Source organism: Ictalurus punctatus, chromosome 19 (assembly GCF_001660625.3).
Source record: "Ictalurus punctatus breed USDA103 chromosome 19, Coco_2.0, whole genome shotgun sequence".
Classification (NCBI taxonomy): Eukaryota; Metazoa; Chordata; class Actinopteri; order Siluriformes; family Ictaluridae; genus Ictalurus; species Ictalurus punctatus.
This window is the reverse complement of record NC_030434.2, coordinates 9104292-9118085: the sequence shown is the minus strand read 5'-3', so window position 1 is coordinate 9118085 and position 13794 is coordinate 9104292. Positions and strand designations below refer to the sequence as shown.

Sequence of the window (13794 nt, the reverse complement as noted above, 5' to 3'; positions counted from 1 at the left end):
TGGTTATATGGACTGTTAGGTGACCCCCCTGAAGGTCCAAACGACCAGAATGTGATATTAAAATTAATATTAAAGTTAAAACTAGTGAATCACCTGCAGATTTCTCTGGTCAACTTATTAGTGCAGACTGAGTGAAGAAATGATGTGTGTAGTCTGTTGCCCACCAGTTTTCTCTGTGCAGGCCACTCGAGTTCTTCCACCCCAACCTTGCCAAATGATGTCTTCCTGGGGTTTGCTTTGTGCACAGGGGCATTGTCATGCTGGAACAGGTTTGCACTGTTGCATATGGATGTGATGATAAGTTGTCCTCATACTGTATATCGTCAGCCATATATTGTCTGAACAAAATTGTAATGGAACAGAATAGAATACAGGATCTCAACATTCACTTTTCCTGAGATGCGGATGGCTCACAGGAGATCAATGTATGTAAACTGTTGTAATATTTATGTCATATTTAATAATTAAAACGGTCTGATTATTATGTTAAAAAAATATTAGTCTTTATTCAATTTAGAGCTCCCCATAAGCCCAATTTACACCAGACCTTAGTGGTGCTGCGTCATACTGTCCTGTTAAACAAAGTGGCCTTTACACAGGACACTGGGAATGCACAGTGGCTATGTCAAATAAAAAATAAGAGTATTTATGCATGGCACTGTCAGTGTTTCTAACTGGAAACACTTCAGAATGCAATATTCACAGTATACACTATATGGCCAAAAGTTTGTGGATACTTGACCATCACACCCCTATGTGGTTCTTCCCCAAACTTTTGCCACAAACTTGGAAGCACACAGTTGTATAGAATGTCTTTTTATGCTGTAACATTACAATTTCCCTTCACTGGAACTAAGAGACTCAAACCTGTTCCAGCATGATAATGTCCCTGTGCACAAAGCGAGCTCCATGAAGACATGGTTTGCCAAAGTTGGAGGGGAAGAACTCGAGTATCCTGCACAGAGCCCTGACCTCAACCCCACTGAACACCTTTGGGATGAACTGGAACACCGACTGCACCCCAGACCCCCTCAACTAACATGACCTAGTACCTGACCTCACTAATGCTCTTTTAACTGAATGACCAAGTCCCCACAGCTGCACTCCAAAATCTATTGGAAAGCCTTCCCAGAGTGGAGGTTATTATAACAGCAAAGAAGAGGACTAAATCTGGAATCGGATGTAATGGTCAGATGTCCCAAAACTTTGGTCATATAGTGTATTTTGCAGTATATGCCCATAATATAAACAGTACATGGGTGATATTTCAGTCTGTAGCCTACATCTGCATTGCACACTCTGACGTTTGGAATAATCCCAAATTTGTGAACGTTCTAACTGCAGCGCAGCATAAAAGTGAAAATCTGACTGGAATAACACAATTTACACAATTATATGTAGTGGTAATGCATGTTTATGATATTTACAGATGTTTGCACATTATATTTACTAAACCAGTGCAAGAAAGCACAGAAATTAATGCTCCATGAACTTGCACAGGCTGCAATGCTTTTGATGTAAACTGTACATCTCCTGACTTTGAAAAAACTGCAGTGCGATGCAGTGGCATTTCCTTTCCATGATGAAGTAGTTTTTTTTTCTGGTGAATGGAATGAAGCTGGATGCAGAATTAGGGATGCTACTCCTGGTCAGGAATGTAAGCACAATCTATATAAATCATTGGATTGGGTTAGGGTTTCCTTTTGGATTCCTTTATATGACAAACCAAGTAGATACCATATGTTTTTTTTTTTTTTTTCATTACAAATGACCATTCTCATAAATCAGTATGAGGTTAATTTTGTGTGTTTATAGTGTGTTAGAACTTGGTTTCCAAGCAAGTGAATGGCCTATTGTTTAACAATGCCAACAATGTTACTGACACTAATACAAGCGCTTACAAGATCTTTTTCATTTTCCACCTGAGCATGTTTGACATGCTTAGTATAAAAAACAAAACAAAACACGGACTCCTCCAAGAAATTCTTTTGGTTGCTTTGGCAGAGCACACGAAGCTCATAAAAAGCTAATTTAAGTGCACTTTTACAGTTACAGGCCTGAGTGGCTATTGGCACTCTTCTACTATAGTGACAGTCAAACATTCATGCAACATTTTGGACTCAAATTGCAGTATAGCAACAACAGTGGACAATAGTGGTTAACTTAGCAACAAGCTAGCCAGCAGACAATACTGAGAAGTGGTAGCAACAAGCTTTATTGATGATTACCTTCTCAAACAGTGATTAGTATGGTCTATGTTTAACCAAGCACTGTGTCTGTATATAGCCAGCACTGCTATACATCCATTTAAAAGTAGAGAAGAGGTACTTTACACTGTTCACAGTGTGAGTGGCCATGTTGATTTGACGTCACGCTGTAAATGGGAAAATAACTGGTAGTTGAGAAGACTATCACAAGTTGATGAGATGACATTTTGACAGCTTTTGACAAATGTTGCTTCAGCAGTTTGAGTTATTAGCTGTTGCTATTACACTTGGCCATATTTCAGTGCTGTAGATCAGACCCTACCTCACCAAACAGGCTACACAGCTACTAGTCCAGGCTCTTGTCATCTCAAAACTGGACTACTGCAACGCACTATTCTTGGGCCTTCCGGCCGGCTCCTTCAAACCCCTTGAAATGATTCAGAATGCAGCAGCACGCCTCATCTTCAACCAGCCCAAGAGAACCCATGTCACACCCCTCTTCATCTCCTTCCACTGGCTTCCTGTAGCCGCCCGCATCAAATTCAAGGCCTTGATGCTCACGTACGAGACCTTGTCTGGAATAGCACCCCCCTACCTCAACTCTCTCCTGAAGGCTTACGTTCCCTCACGCAATCTGCGATCAATTAACAACCGACGCTTAGTAGTGCCTACTCAACGTGGCTCAAGGTCCCTTTCCAGAACCTTCACACTAACTGTCCCACAGTGGTGGAGTGAAGTTCAACCTCAATCCGGACCGCAGAATCTGTCACCATCTTCAAAAACAGCTAAAGACCCACCTCTTGAACACCTAACCAAGCCATAACATGTCAACCCCCACATTTAAAAATAAATAATTAATTAAATAAAATTTACACTGGCTCTTACACCTCTACTCTGCGCACTTTGCTTCTCTAGAACTCAATTAAAAATCTTGTATTGTAGCACCACTTATATTGTTCTCCGCTTGATATATCGCTTTGCTTGTATTTCCTCATTGGTAAGTCGCTTTGGATAAAAGCATCTGCTAAATGAATAAATGTAAATGTAAATATAGGAGTTCATTGTCCACCCTCAGCTTGCACAGTTGCCTTGGACAACATCACTAGGATTCTGCTTACACCTGGTGGTCTTCTTGAGGAAGGGGGTAAGGAGGTACCACTGGGTAATACTAGGTTAATTTAAAAACAATATGTGCTATCTGAAAAAGAACCCAAATAATTCCCACATTCCCACCACACCCAAACTTCACTAATACATCTTATTCACGTTGGAGTCTTTTCTAGTAACCGTAGTGACCACTTTCCCATAGCATGTGTTTACAGATTATTCTCAAGAAGTCCCTCAAGTAGTTTAATGGACAAGCATTTCTTCATAATGGCCACTGATGTGACCTAGTGTGTCTATCTTGATTCAGAATACCTGATTCTGAATTGAAACTGGAATATTTCACATCTGTATTTTTGTTGTTTGTTAATAAGCATGCGTGTTACAACTGAAAAATAGGCTGTCCCTTGGTTTACTGCTGAGTTAGCTGAGTTAATTTATAAAAGGTTTAAAGCTGGGCCGACTGCTGGATTTATTGTTTCACACTGGCAATGTTTTAAGGTCCTCAGCGTCAGTAAAAAGGCCACGTCTGACTACTTCTTGAGTAATATAAATGCTAGTGGTGGCAGTCCTTCTATTTTTGGAAAATAATGAAAATCTTAAAGAGACATGCAGCTTTTTTCACCATAACATACCAATATACCAGAACATATTATATCAACTAATGATTACATTTTCATTTATGATGCTTTTATTAATCATTTCTTATGGTAGTCTTTTTTTTTTTTAAATTAAAAAATTTTTTTTATAGCTCATCAAAGATCATCTCCGCCTTCTATAAATTCTGTGTGATCCACAGGCTCTGCTAAATTTTCAGTTCTTATCCTACAACGCTATTTTCCATACTTATCAGTCAGAGGTCATATCTGACCATGGAATAGTCACAGCTATGACTTTAAAAAGAAAAAGAAATCTACTGGGTGATTGGTGATGTTTCATTACAACATCTCTTTATTGCCATGCAAAATAAATGAGGGTTGTGTACCATGACACTGTCTCACAAAATAGCTAGTTTGTATTTTAAAGCCCGGCTTCTCTGTTGTCGTATGACGTAAATAGAAACATTGGGCCAGATTAGATATTTGGGCATGACAGAGAAACACCAGACCTGGGATGCCATGTAAGCAAATGTTTTTATAGCCCTTTAGTAAATGCATGGACACAACCAAACTGCTCTCTAGTGATACTCCTACAGTAAGAGATAGAAGCGGCCAGGCTATTCTGTGCATGTCAGTGTATGGCTACTCTGTAAAACACTATTGTCAGATTGCTTGCGTTACTTAATCTCCCGTACTGCAAAACAGCACATTTTCTCTTACTGTTATTAAATGCTGGTGCCATAATGCCTCATGGAGGGATAACTATGGTGCACCATGCCATTTGAGTTATGCATAATGTAATGTCTTGACTGTAAACTAGCTTGCCACTTGTATCTATATATTTGATGCTTCTACTGATGTAGCAACCTTCTTCCTGCTCTTGTACTTGCATGAACTAAATATTGTATAATACATAAAATAAAATAAAAATTCAGCTGTTATTCCAGAAGCGAAAGATACAGAACCAACTCACATAACCAAAGCTGAGAAATACCCATCTTACTTTTTAATTAGTTGAATAGTTTAAATAACTGAAGAAGCCTAATAGTTTATTAATCGAGCGAGACTAATAATTCATTAGTCATTCTTATGATCTACCACTGAGAATAATATACAGTATATAGTAATAAAATAAATTTACTTTTATTTACCCTTGAAAATCAAAACCAGATAAATTACTTGACAATGCCTGCATGCCATCTATTTATTTGTTCTGTTAAATGTGCATGAAGCTCCCATTAATTTTACAGATTGCAATCTGTATCCTACACTCATGGAAGCATAATATTGTTATGCACATATTAAAAAAATGCTTTGTTGTGCCATCTCTGATATTAATTTGCTTTACAAATCCTTCTGTACACAAAGCAGGATTGATAGTCTGTCAATCTAATGTTGAATCAACTGAAGGAAACTATAAATTAATATAACCACCAAGGTTCCTTGTCATTTGGAACCTGGACCAGCTCGGCGAGAAAGCTCTAAGGAATGATTGATATATGACGGTGTGTCATGAATCACTGGCTGACCGTGTGGTAAGATCTCAGCATGCATGCACAGTGTGTGTTTGTTAGCAGTTAGGAGGGGTGAAATATGACAAAATGGCTACTGGACAATGAGACCAGACTGTTTATGAGAACAAATGGTATTGTTTTGGGCGACTGTGGTTCAGGTGGAAAAGCGGGTTGTCCACTAATCGTAGGGTTGGCGGTTCGATTCCCGGCCCACATGACTCCACATGCTGACGTGTCATTTGGCAAGACACTGAATCCCAAGTTGCTCCCGATGGCAAGTTAGCGCCTTGCATGGCAGCTCTGCAACCATTGCTGTGTGTGTGAATGAGAAACAGCGTAAAGTGCTTTGTAGAACTGCTAAGGTTAGAGGATAAGGAATCACTTTTTACAGGAGATTTATGTTCATTTTGAGACTTTAAGCAGGAGATAAGGATTATGTCTATTATGCTTTGCTTCTCTTTAACTCAACCTTTATATGGTTGCATTTGTAGTGAAAACATACCTGTTATATTAATGGGGGGGGGGGGGGGGTATTCCAGGTTTAGTAATTAACCCTAATCTAATTATCCAATCTGTTATGCTTTTAAGAAGCCAAGATCAGCTGGACTCTAGGCATCAAATTCCAGTGCTGAGAAAACATAGGGTGAATGGGATTTATGGAATACTATGTGCCTTCTCATAAGATTTCTGGTACTTAGACAGGTAAAAGCTCCTTTAATATAGTGCCATGGAGTGTGCTGGAATGGTTCAATCTTGTCATTGGTTCTCCTGATGCAATTTTGCTTAGTTTTGCTAAGGTTTAGCTTGGAACTTGATAAAGAAGCCATTAAGACATTCAAAATTTTGGGTGATGCTCAATTTTGGTTGAAGCACAATTCATAATATCATGCCGATACAGGTCAAGAGCTTCAGTTAATGTTCACATCAAACGTCATAATAAAGAGAAAGTGTGATCTCTCTGACTTTGAGCATGGCATGGATGTTGGTACCAGATGGGCTGGTTTGAGTATTTCAGAAACTGCTGATCTCCTGGGAATTTCACAGATTAGAGTTTATACAGAAAACTCTGAGTGAGTGACAGTTCTGTGGGTAGAATCGCCTTGTTGATAAGAGAGCTCAGAGGAAAACGCCCAGATTCGTTCGAGCTGCCCAGAAGGATTTAGTAACTAATATAATCACTCTTTACAAACGTGATGAGCAGAAAAGCATCTCAGCATGCACAAAACATCGCACTTTGAGGTGGATGGGCTACAACAGCAGCAGATTCGACTCCTGACGGGCGCACGGTGGCTTAGTGGTTAGCACATTCGCCTCACACCTCCAGGGTCCGGGATTCGAGTCCCGCCGGGGCCATGTGTGTACGGAGTTTGCGTGTTCTCCCCGTGCTGCGGGGGTTTTCTCCGGTTTCCTTCCCCAGTCCAAAGACATGCATGGTAGGCTGATTGGCATGTCCAAAGTGTCTGTAGTGTGTGAATGTGATTGTGCCCTGCGATGGATTGGCACCCTGTCCAGGGTGTACCCTGCCTTGTGCCCCATGCTCCCTGGGATAGACTCCAGGTTCCCTGTGACCCTGAAAAGGAGTAAGCGGTAGAAGATGGATGGATGGATGGATTTTTCAAGTCTTCATCTGTCCAATTTTGGTGAATCTGTGCCCATGATAGCATTATCCCCAGATATCTCCAATCAACAAGATGTTTTAGCCTGCAGACCCTCCACACACAAGATGTGTTTTTTAGACTCTTGAGATTGTTGCGTGTGAAAATCCCAGGAGATCAAGCAGTTTCTGAAATACTCAAACCAGCTCATCTGATACCAACAACCATACAATGGTTAAAGTCCCAAAGATCACACTTTTCCCCCATTCTGATGTTTGATGTAAATGTTATCTGAAGCTCTTGACTTGTATCTGCATGATTCTATGCATTGTGCTGCTGCCACACGATTGGCTGATTGAACTACATAAATGATCAGGGTGCAATTTAAGTGTTGCAAATGTAAAAGCACCCTACACTATACTGGGCAAAATGCCAACAAAACTGATCCTCCTTGTTGAATTCAGTACACACCTACAGTAAATTATTTGATAACCCATCAGTTTTCAGAACTTTCAGAAGTCCCTCATCAGGGGAATGCAATAAATCATAGTCAGGTACTAGTTAGATATTTAAGTTACTCTTAACTAACTGACTCCTTGGCATTGATTTTGATTTCATAATTTGGCTGTAGGGATTTTGATTCATGCATGCTATACTTAATATTACAGGACTCCACTAATCATTCTTATTTCCCTGTCTAATATGCTGCAAGTTCTTATTTCCTATTAGCTTTTATTACCTTGCTCTCAACAGGCCAAGTTCTATTGGAAATGAAACTCTTAAACACTTGCTTGCTCAGTAATAATAAAAAAAAGAATATGTATTTCTCTTTCCAGCATTAAAAGGAAGTAAAAAGGAGGGGGAAAACATCTAAGGTGGTGTAGATATTCTGCCACATTCACAAGAGTACATTGTCATTTACTGGCTGTAGAAGCATATCCTGCTTCCTTTGCTATGTCAGGTTTATTGATGACTGCCCTTTTCTAATAGCAGCCTCCATTTTATGTGGACATTTAATTAATGGAAAGGACAGTAATGACTTTGCTGGGGATGAGCGGATAGAGACAGGGAGAGGGGGTGATGAAATACGCATTGAATTGATTACAAAGACAGAAAGAAATTGGTGGGGGGGGGGGTGAGATTATATTTTATGTCGCTGAGAGAGAGATGCCATTCGAGTGTGTATGTGTGGCTCTTTTACGTTCTGTATGGTATTTTCTTAGCGTGTTTGTGTTATACACATTTCTTATAGAACATTTTCAACCTCATGGTATTTAAGAAAATGGGTCTTTATTAGGTTCTTGGTACAAGTGTTGTCATTGTCAACGTCACACGTTTTATAAAATGTATATAACCCCCCCAAAATGTTCACTGATTATTGAGAAACTGCTCAAGAATGGGAACTTATAGATGATATATAGATGATATATTGTGTTATAGATGTGTTATAGATGATAATGTGCGGATGTGCTTGGTTATGATCCATCCATGCTTTGTAATTACAGATATAATTTCATTTCCTTAATGCCGTGATGGTGTATTCCTTTTTGGATGCTAAGGGTATAAAATCCTAATGTCATGAAATAAAACACCTTCACACATACCCTTGACTGGTATTGATTCCAAATAACACCTAAGACAGTTTGCTTGCACGCACGTGTGTTGTATGTAACATTTTGAAAAAAAACTACTAAATGCACTATAGGGATTTTATATTTTTGTTGGGGGAATTTAAAGCACAAATTGCACACATCGGCCAACTCTACTCCTGAGTAATCATTTCTGTAGTAGTTTTTAGATGCGGTGCCTCAATGACATCCCGGTGATACAGCCACTAAGCTCCCCCGCCCCTTATGTTTGTGTTAAAGAGACAGAGTGTAGCAGCTACAGCGTCAAATACTATATTCACCGCAGCGGCACTGAGTATCTATGGGCAAGCAAGTGGAAGAAATGTCGGAAATAAACCTCCAAATACCGCAGAGCTGCAGACAACGATAAGCCTGCCAAGTGTCGCCTCAGTGTGGACAATTTATGGTGGGTGTGTGAGCAGAGAGCTAGCTGTTGATGACTAGCTATAAAGATTCTTCGCACGGTGGGTGACGGATCTAAGCGGAGGCTAGGAAACAAAGGAGGCAGGCAAAAAGGGAGGAGTAAATGAGAGAGAGGGAACGTGCAATAGATAAAGCTGCAGCCAGGACCATGAGCTGCACCCTTGTGACTGCATCTTATGATTCGCTGCCTGCTCAGTTGAGTCCTCATCGGGTAAAAGATCAACACTTTGCTCGGAGGCTTTCATCTCCACATGGTTTGGGAGCCCGCACCTCATCAGCCGTGCCTCGTCGTCCTTTAGCTCTGCCTGGATATCCACTTTCTTTCCTCCAGGAGCCAAACAACCTCAACAATCATCATCAGCCTCTCTCCCTGTCACTGGGTTCCAAAGCCTCGCTGGCGCCCCCTGTGCCTCAGGCAGACCCTGCCCCACCATGCTGCCAAACGGTGGGCATTGTGCCACTGCTACGTGTGGCACTACTCATCTTCAGCTGCCTCTTCTGGGCAGGCGGGTTGGCGATCTTCACCTTAGGAGTCTGGGCACAAGTGTCCCTGGCTGACTACATGCTGCTTTCATCTAACCACTACCCCAACGCTCCAATGATACTCCTAGCTACAGGTGCTGCTATCACCTCTTGGGGTTTCCTGGGTTGCCTGGGTGTGGCAGCCAACTTGCCCTGTCTTCTCCGCATCTTTGGATTCTTCCAGCTGGCTGTGCTCATGGGGGGATTGGCTGCTGGACTTTCAGGACTCTTCTACAGGCAAGACATCGCTGGAGGTTTCCGCAGCGGGCTACAGAGGGCAGTGGAGGGCTACGGAGATGACGAAGGACGTGCTGACGCTCTGGACAGCCTTCAGAGGGCGCTGAAGTGCTGCGGGGCAGAGAGCTGGCAGGACTGGCTCCTGTCTGACTGGGCTGTACAGGATGCTGTATCACTGACAAGTAGCTCAGGCAATGACACGGATTATGTGTCTGTACCGGACAGTTGTTGCATACGGCGCAAAGGCTGTCAGAACAGGCCGTTGCCAGAAAGAGGAACTGGTAGCATTGAAGGTGTGGGGATTCACCCACATGGTTGCTTTAAGAAAGTCTTTAGTTTTGTCAATGATAACATCTTTCACATTGCTGCTACTGTCCTAACTCTTGCTTTTACCCAGGTGGTGGGTATAATTCTGGCATGCCTGCTCGCCAACCGCCTACCTTCTCAGCCTCATAGGCAAGGCCACTAAGAAATTCCAGGTCAGTATCAGTTGTTCTATGAAAAGCCCTGTTTAGATGGACGTAGACTGTACTTAGATACATTTTAATCTTAAAAAAAAGCATTTTTAGTAAAAAAAACAAAAAACAAAAAACAATCATTAATAGCACTTCTCTACCAAGCAGTGTGGTTCAGTATGGTTCAACAACAAATCCAAACCCAGGGCTGTTTATACACTGGCCTGTCCTTCCCCACCACATAACCTGAAAAGTAGATTCCAGTTTCTTTGGAGGTTGTCGAGTCGTAATGAACTATTTTGAAACAAAACAGAAATCCCAAATGTCTCCAAAATGTGCACTATATGTGAGGGTACTAGATAGGGTGTTCAGCTCCATTCTTACAGTATATCTAATATAGGAAGCAAATCATTTGAATAGGAATTCATTTGGGATTTGTCATAGAACATGTAAAAGAAATGTAAAATAAATAATAATAGTGATAAGAAAACATTAGAGTGGGTAAATAAATACAAACAAAATCTGCGAGATTCAATTACTGTGATGTTGCCAGACTTTTTAAAATAGCAAGAAAATTTGGTAGGCTTCCCCTACTATCCTTTTGGTGTGTTGAGAGGTGAGTTTAATCACAAACTCAGTTTGTCAGAGTTAGATAAGTAGATGGTTTAGATTCATTTTTAGCTCTACTCCTATGTCCCGGATCAGGTTGCATGGCACCTGGGCAAAACGGGTAATGAATTTTAGCATGGTTATTTAAGTACAGAACGGGTGGCATGGTAGTGGAAATAGCAGTAGCATGGAGTAACTATGGGCAGTTCGACGAGCTCAGTCGTGCCGCACCATCTGGTAGAAACACTATAATGTTATAACGTAAAGCATCGTAAGGTTAAATGGTGTCCAATAAATGTGCAAAACAGGACCAAAAACTGATGTGAAGATACAAAGGTGTTTTGAGCATCGGCACAAACAATGCATTCTGAACGATTCTCTGAAACCCACTGTTATCTATACTGCATAAGATTTATGTTGGACAAACTGTTATTACAGTTATACAACAGACATATTTTGAGAATTATTTCGACGTAGCATATGACTATATATGACTATGCTATTTTGCGGATTTTCATGTGATTTTATTCTGTGGATTTTTAACCAAACGTATTAAAAGTTATTCTCAGTTGTCTTTCTGGAATAATGTACTGTAAGTAGACCACACATACTATATATAAAAGCTGTTTGTTGTGTAATATCTGAAAAAAAAAAAAAAAAAAAAAAACATTATGGTGACTATTCCTAAAAAAAAAAAAAAAGAAAAGAAAGGGGGTATAGAGACCTACTGATTTTAAAATGTTAGAACATTTATATATATACATATTTATTCATTTTTGAGTGAAAATTGCCAACACAATATACTCTGCTTTAATTGATAATGATTCTGTGCATGAGTGCATTCGTTTGTGGCGAGCTAGATGTCCAGGAGTAGGGTTGACCACCTCCAGAGACTATTCAGCATATCAAGTCTGCAAAGTTCTAACGCAAATTATATTATTTCTCTACTCTTAAATTTTCTACGAATACAAGGACACAGCTGCAGTTGTTCTAGCTATTTCTCTGAAGCCACTAACTAAGCACAGATTTAACACAGTGTGGTAGATGTCCCGCTGGATTTGATTTCCTAAGCGACTGTTCTGACTGACTGTGGAGAGGATAAGATCTGCTACTGTGGATGTTTTACAGCCAGTTACTATTCTAGGAGAGCAGGACTATTTAATATATTGCATATTATATATTGTAGAGCAGTTGATAAATGAGGAACTATGAGGAGTGCTTTGATGTGTTTGGCCAGCTAAAATGAAGAAGCTGCTTTTGCTTTTAGCACTGTTGTAAACCATAAATTAGTGTTCGTGTAAGCCAATAAATAAAAATTATAACTAAAATCCACTGTGTTTTTTTTTAAATTAACCATTTCTATAGCACTGTATGTATATATGTATAAAATACAGCCACTCAGGATGTCATATAAATAAAGTTATATGACATCCTGAGTGGCTTTATAATCTGTCATTATGCTTACTTTATGCTACTCTAGCACATAAGATTATGTGCTAGTGCAAAAAGCAGTTTGCCTTTGCAAACACTGCAGTATTTCTTTATATAGATCCATTGCTGCTGCAAATGTACAATTACATTGCATGCTACAAATGCTACAACATGTCTTAAATTCTGAGCCCCACCACAGTTAATCTTGTCTTGACACCTAAATGAACTGACATGTGAATTCATGGCTAGTCAAAGAAATCGTATTAGGCTTGTCTGTCTCTCTCTCTCTCTCTCTCTCTCTCTCACACACACACACGTACGCATGAATGCATGGACACACACACACTTTCGTATGCTACACATTTGTAATTAATCTCAGAAGAGTCATCCATGGTCTCAGATCCCAGTAACCATATTTTTGCTCAATGAAACATCCAAAATCACTACGGCATCATTTCTGTATTCCATCAGATGATTCACTGAATCATTCTTGTGTTGCCCTGTTAATCTACACTGGGTTGATGTTCAATAGGTGCATATACCGAGAACCTACACCTATGGTGCAACTCACACATACTGAGCTAATCTCAGTTTTTTTAGCCTTGTTAATCATGAGAAGTCACTAACAATATGTGATGGAATCGTTATTTATGAATTTACACATTAGTAGTTTAAATGTAAACTTGGCAAAAAAAAAAAAAAAAGATTAAAATACATTTATTGCCACATTTAACAACCAAGAGCAGAAAGTGTAACCATATGCACTACCGAGCATTGGTATTTTAAGAGATTTTATGGGGGATAACATTTCAATAACCTTGTAATTATTATATAAACTGTTCCGCCTTTATTTCTCTCTTTAATAACACCAAACATACAGCTTGTCATGTTACAAGGAAAGTCCTCAGTCCATAAAGACTCTTGTTTGGCAGAAAATTTGAAGGAATATCTGAGTCTTACAACGGACTCACACTGAAGACTCCTTCCATAACGTTTAAATAAAATCTCCTTAAAGAAAGCTTCAGTGATGTTCCTTTGTTAAATAGCAACATATTTTTAATCTGTGTATTATTAGTCAGAGTATGTGGAGCATTCACCATGCAAGTCCCTGAGTAAGATGTTACTATAGAAGTAATAATGTAATAGATGAGTATATTGCAAACCTGTAATACTGTCCGTGCTGCTGTTATAGAAAATTAATCAATATCATGACCAATCAGATGCAAGAATTCAAGCAATATCTTTTGGGAAAATGGTGTCCATCTCTCCAGTACAGTTCCAGAGACTGAGACAAATTCAAGCTTTTGTCAGCTCATGGTGGCCCAACACCTTACCAAGACACTTTATATTGTTTTTTCCCCCCATTTCTCACCCATCAGTATTTGTACAAATTTACCGCAAAAGCATTTCATGTTACCAATACATTTCTTTTGGTCGGTCAATTAGGGCATCTACTTTGTTCACATCAGG

General features: G+C 39.8%; 1 protein-coding gene across 1 annotated transcript; it reads left to right on the top strand.

Moving 5' to 3' along the window:
- The first annotated feature begins 8961 nt into the window (after window positions 1-8961).
- On the top strand, window positions 8962-11310 carry LOC124629247 (tetraspanin-7). Its single transcript, XM_047162390.2, has one exon. The coding sequence runs from the start codon at window positions 9174-9176 to the stop codon at window positions 10296-10298; it is 1125 nt and encodes a 374-aa protein (XP_047018346.1). The 5' UTR covers window positions 8962-9173; the 3' UTR covers window positions 10299-11310.
- The last annotated feature ends 2484 nt before the right edge of the window (window positions 11311-13794 follow it).

Coding starts and splice junctions, on each gene's coding strand:
- LOC124629247 (XM_047162390.2), top strand. CDS start 9,174: ATGAGAGAGAGGGAACGTGCAATAGATAAAGCTGCAGCCAGGACCATG.